At 25.1% G+C, this 4652-nt stretch overlaps 2 protein-coding genes across 3 annotated transcripts; both read right to left on the bottom strand.

The window, feature by feature from the left end:
* Positions 1–7: 7 nt before the first annotated feature.
* LOC111619606 lies at positions 8–1683 on the bottom strand. 2 transcript variants are annotated; one of them, XM_023361369.1, is made up of 5 exons: positions 1542–1683; positions 1288–1461; positions 1078–1199; positions 269–318; positions 8–85 (listed from the first exon to the last, which is right to left on the bottom strand). In XM_023361369.1, the coding sequence occupies exons 1-5, from the start codon at positions 1603–1605 to the stop codon at positions 73–75; spliced, it is 423 nt and encodes a 140-aa protein (XP_023217137.1). In that variant the 5' UTR covers positions 1606–1683; the 3' UTR covers positions 8–72. The 2 variants fall into 2 exon arrangements, with proteins under 2 accessions (XP_023217137.1, XP_023217136.1); XM_023361368.1 differs by lacking the exons at positions 1078–1199; positions 1288–1461; positions 1542–1683 and adding exons at positions 529–702; positions 783–924 and having other exon boundaries at positions 269–440.
* A 435-nt stretch (positions 1684–2118) lies between these two features.
* Positions 2119–2925, bottom strand: LOC111619604. The gene is made up of 4 exons (XM_023361367.1): positions 2795–2925; positions 2528–2704; positions 2269–2441; positions 2119–2181 (listed from the first exon to the last, which is right to left on the bottom strand). The coding sequence occupies exons 1-4, from the start codon at positions 2853–2855 to the stop codon at positions 2179–2181; spliced, it is 414 nt and encodes a 137-aa protein (XP_023217135.1). The 5' UTR covers positions 2856–2925; the 3' UTR covers positions 2119–2178.
* Between the last annotated feature and the right edge of the window lie 1727 nt (positions 2926–4652).

Genomic DNA, 4652 nt, shown 5'->3' with positions numbered 1-4652 from the left:
GTAGTAATTTTTTTTTTAAATGTTAAAGCTATTTTTAATATGCAAAACTTTCACTTTCTTCTTTTATAGTTTCTATACAACATTCCTAAAATAAAAAAATATATTTTTTAAATTATTTATCAAAGTTTTTAAATAAATTAAACAATATCAAACATAAAGAACTATATGTTTTTAACCTCATTAGTCTACTAAACTACTATGTTAATTACTATATAATTAAAGAACTAGTTTTTATTTATTAGTAATAAATTTTTAATTAAATACTCACCCACAATCAGATTCGGGAATACAAATCTTATTCTTAGATGCATATCCTATTTTACATGAACACATAGGAAAATATCCAAGAGGGTATGTAAAAGTACGCGTAGTTCCATCATCGTTACATCGAGTTAATCGACCTTCAAAATTCAATTCAGTGTTGGATCTCGTACAGATTCCTAATGACATACCAATTAAAAATAAAGTTAGCAATAATAAAATTCGATATATATAGGCTATATATGTATTTACTGTATGTATACTCACGGGCACTACACTCCTCTACTGATATACATTGTGTACCGCTTCTTATAAAATCTTCTTTACAAAAACATCCAGTAAATTTATTGCCGTTAGAACATGGTAATTCGAAAATATTATCGCAAGTTGGTTCGCATTTGTCAACCAAATACACTTCATTTTCATTACAATTTTCTCTACCTAATTCAAAACGAATAATTATTTATTTTATGGTAAATATAAACTTAAACTTTATATATTAGATTTTATATAAAACTTACCTAAAATTCCATTTATCTCGTAAATAAAGAAAACGAATGTAATTATACTCAAAGTGTTTGACATGTTTTGCCAGTTTTCATGAGTAATAGATATAAAGAAGCACCACGAGATTATGTTCTTTTATAATAGTATTGCACAACTTGGATATCATTCATTAAACAAAACCAGATTCATTTTCTCAGTATCAAACAAAACTTCTTTTGTTCTGTTTAAAGCAATACACAAATTACTTCATTAACTGCAAGAAAATTATATGCGCAATTCGTAATTAATATTATTNGATGCATATCCTATTTTACATGAACACATAGGAAAATATCCAAGAGGGTATGTAAAAGTACGCGTAGTTCCATCATCGTTACATCGAGTTAATCGACCTTCAAAATTCAATTCAGTGTTGGATCTCGTACAGATTCCTAATGACATACCAATTAAAAATAAAGTTAGCAATAATAAAATTCGATATATATAGGCTATATATGTATTTACTGTATGTATACTCACGGGCACTACACTCCTCTACTGATATACATTGTGTACCGCTTCTTATAAAATCTTCTTTACAAAAACATCCAGTAAATTTATTGCCGTTAGAACATGGTAATTCGAAAATATTATCGCAAGTTGGTTCGCATTTGTCAACCAAATACACTTCATTTTCATTACAATTTTCTCTACCTAATTCAAAACGAATAATTATTTATTTTATGGTAAATATAAACTTAAACTTTATATATTAGATTTTATATAAAACTTACCTAAAATTCCATTTATCTCGTAAATAAAGAAAACGAATGTAATTATACTCAAAGTGTTTGACATGTTTTGCCAGTTTTCATGAGTAATAGATATAAAGAAGCACCACGAGATTATGTTCTTTTATAATAGTATTGCACAACTTGGATATCATTCATTAAACAAAACCAGATTCATTTTCTCAGTATCAAACAAAACTTCTTTTGTTCTGTTTAAAGCAATACACAAATTACTTCATTAACTGCAAGAAAATTATATGCGCAATTCGTAATTAATATTATTTTAGAATTTTTTTTTTTAATATTTTCCTTAATTACGTCTGAAGAAAATTGTAATCTAATTTTAAAATAGAAAATTTAACTTATATTTTAATATGAATTTATAAATTCTTTTATATGTTACTACAGTAATTTATATTCATTAATTTAAGTGTATTTTAATTAAAAATAATTCACTACATGTTTTTTTTTCTTAAAAAATAAAAAAAAATTGTCGGATTTTATTCAAATTATTAATATTTTACTGTACAGAATATTTTATTGAACACAAAATAGTTTCAACATAAATTGTTTTTTTTTCTCTCTCTCTCTCTATATATATATACAATAAATACAAAAGATTCCACTCCATCATAACACGTTACTGAAATAAAATATAATAATAAAATTAGTAAAAAAAAAAATAATACAATTCATAATTTTTTTCATATATTAAATGATTTTTACTTACTGTACATTCCGATTTAGGGATGCACCTGTGGATTTTTATAGCATATCCAGTTTTGCAAGTACATATAGGAAAATATCCTAGAGGATACGTCATAGAAGACGAAATTCCGGATCCATTACATACCGTTAATCGACCAAATAAATTTAATTCTGTGTTTTCTTCTTTACATACTCCTATACGAATGAATATAACATTATTAATTAATTAAAATCATCACGTAGCAATTAAACAATATTAATTTTAAGTAAATAATACTCACTATCGCTACACGATTCTACAGTTATACACGAATCGGTATTTTCATCTCGTATAAAACCACTTTTACAAAAGCATCCGTCCCATTTCTTTAAAGTCCAACTTCTATGCAGTACTTTATCACAAGTGGATTCGTAACTATCCCATCGATACTCTTCATTAACAGGACAGAATCTTTCAACTGTGTAATAATGTGTACAATTTATAAAATATTTTTAATAAATAATTTTAAAAAACTCAAAAATATGAATATTATTGTTTTTCATTTTACCTGAAATTCCATTCACAGTGAGGATAATAGAAAACACATATATAGCCCAAACGACGTACATGCTGAATCAAAAACTTATTGACAATTAATAACGTAAAGCAGTTTCTTAGAATATATACACACACACACTAACATTACGCAACCATACTATTTACTTTATCTTTTTTATCTAAATAATGAACGAGTATGCGTGATTATTTTATCATCGAGTAATACAGAAGCATGTTTAGATAAGATTTTCCAAGTAAAAAAAAAAAAAAGAAAAAAACAAAGAAAATTTAAACCGAAAGATTATTGTCGTGAAGAACTACACAAACAGTTAATTAATTTCATGTAAATTATACGATAATTTTTTAATTGTGTCACGAATTAATTTATTCAAAATTTATCTAATGACTATATGAGTTAATGATAATTAAAATATGTTTAAAAATAATTACTTACAATTTTTATTTTAATATAATGTAATTTTTCTACAATTACTTTTTAATCAGAAAAGTTTGCTCCTTGTTTAGAAGTTTAAATCTTGTGTTAAAGATAATTAGAAACATATACGTGACTGAGTAGCATTGGCCTTGAATTCTGTAGTAAAGAAGTGAGTAGCAAAGGACAGAGTGACATTTTATAAACAAATCATTGTACGAATTATCATGACTTTAATTTTATTTAATTCTTCAGATTTTCGAAATTTTACACGAAAACGTCATCATTATTTATCGAATTTGTTACAGTTTTTTTTTTTTTTAAAGTTTTTTTTTTTTTTTTTTTTAAATATAAAAAGTTCTTAAATAGCTCCAAACTATTTAATAGTATTAGTTCGACATTCCCAATGTGTTAATGATAAAGTCATGTTATAAAATCTCTCATTAACATTTGATTAACATGACTTCACTTTGCTATGTTTAATTATTGTTATTATAATGTAGTTATTCTTTCCATTCTCTTCAAGTTTTCTAAACATTTGTAAATGATCAATCAATTCAAAGATTTTTGTCATCGATGAAAGAAAAATGATTTATAAACTGCATTTCATCGATAGTAAGTAGATAATCATTCAATAAGTTTGTATTTTTCCGAAATCTCATATTATTATATTGGCTTATGTCCAGAAAAGTATCTAATGTACTTAACAGAATTTTTCATTATTAATTAAAAATTTATAAATTAAAATAAAGAAAAGTAATTATACTTAATTATTCTAATATCTTATTATTCACGTATAAAGTTTATATTTTATTATAGAAGCGTTAAGCCAATACAGTGGCTTATCTTATTATTATTATTATATTTTTTTAGTAATTAACGTTGTATAGTCGACCCCTCTATAACACTGTTGATAATTCCGTTTTATACGAATTCCATGTTGTACGAGTCACTTAGATTTTACAAATACGTGTGCCGGGCTGTGAACGGCTCACGTATTTGTAAAATCTAAGTGACTCGTACAACATGGAATTCATATAAAACGGAATTATCAACAGTGTTATAGGAGGGTCGACTGTAAAAATTATTATTAAAGGAATTTTAATTACGATCAAATTTTTTTAACCGATTTCGCTTTCTAAAATATAATAATGAGAGTAATATCTAAAGAATAGAACGAATAAAGGGAATTAATAATTAGTTTTCGAATTAATTTCAAAATATTTCTGGCATTTTCTATGATTAATTAACGCGTTTAATTTCTATTATGATCGCTTAAATGAAAATTTTATATAGTTTTACTGATATTTTTTGTTTGTTTTCACCTTTTATTGATTGAAATTTTTGTATTCTGTAATGGTTTGGCTGTCTTCTTGTTTGAATTCCTAATAACAGTTTTGTCTTGGGAGTCTTTGATTGTCGCGTCAATTTTGAT

This window comes from Centruroides sculpturatus, unplaced genomic scaffold (genome assembly GCF_000671375.1).
Source record: "Centruroides sculpturatus isolate CEXI.00-Female unplaced genomic scaffold, Cexi_2.0 scaffold260, whole genome shotgun sequence".
Taxonomy (NCBI): Eukaryota; Metazoa; Arthropoda; class Arachnida; order Scorpiones; family Buthidae; genus Centruroides; species Centruroides sculpturatus.
Note: the sequence above shows the minus strand (reverse complement) of the source record. Positions and strands in the feature narration are given on the sequence as shown.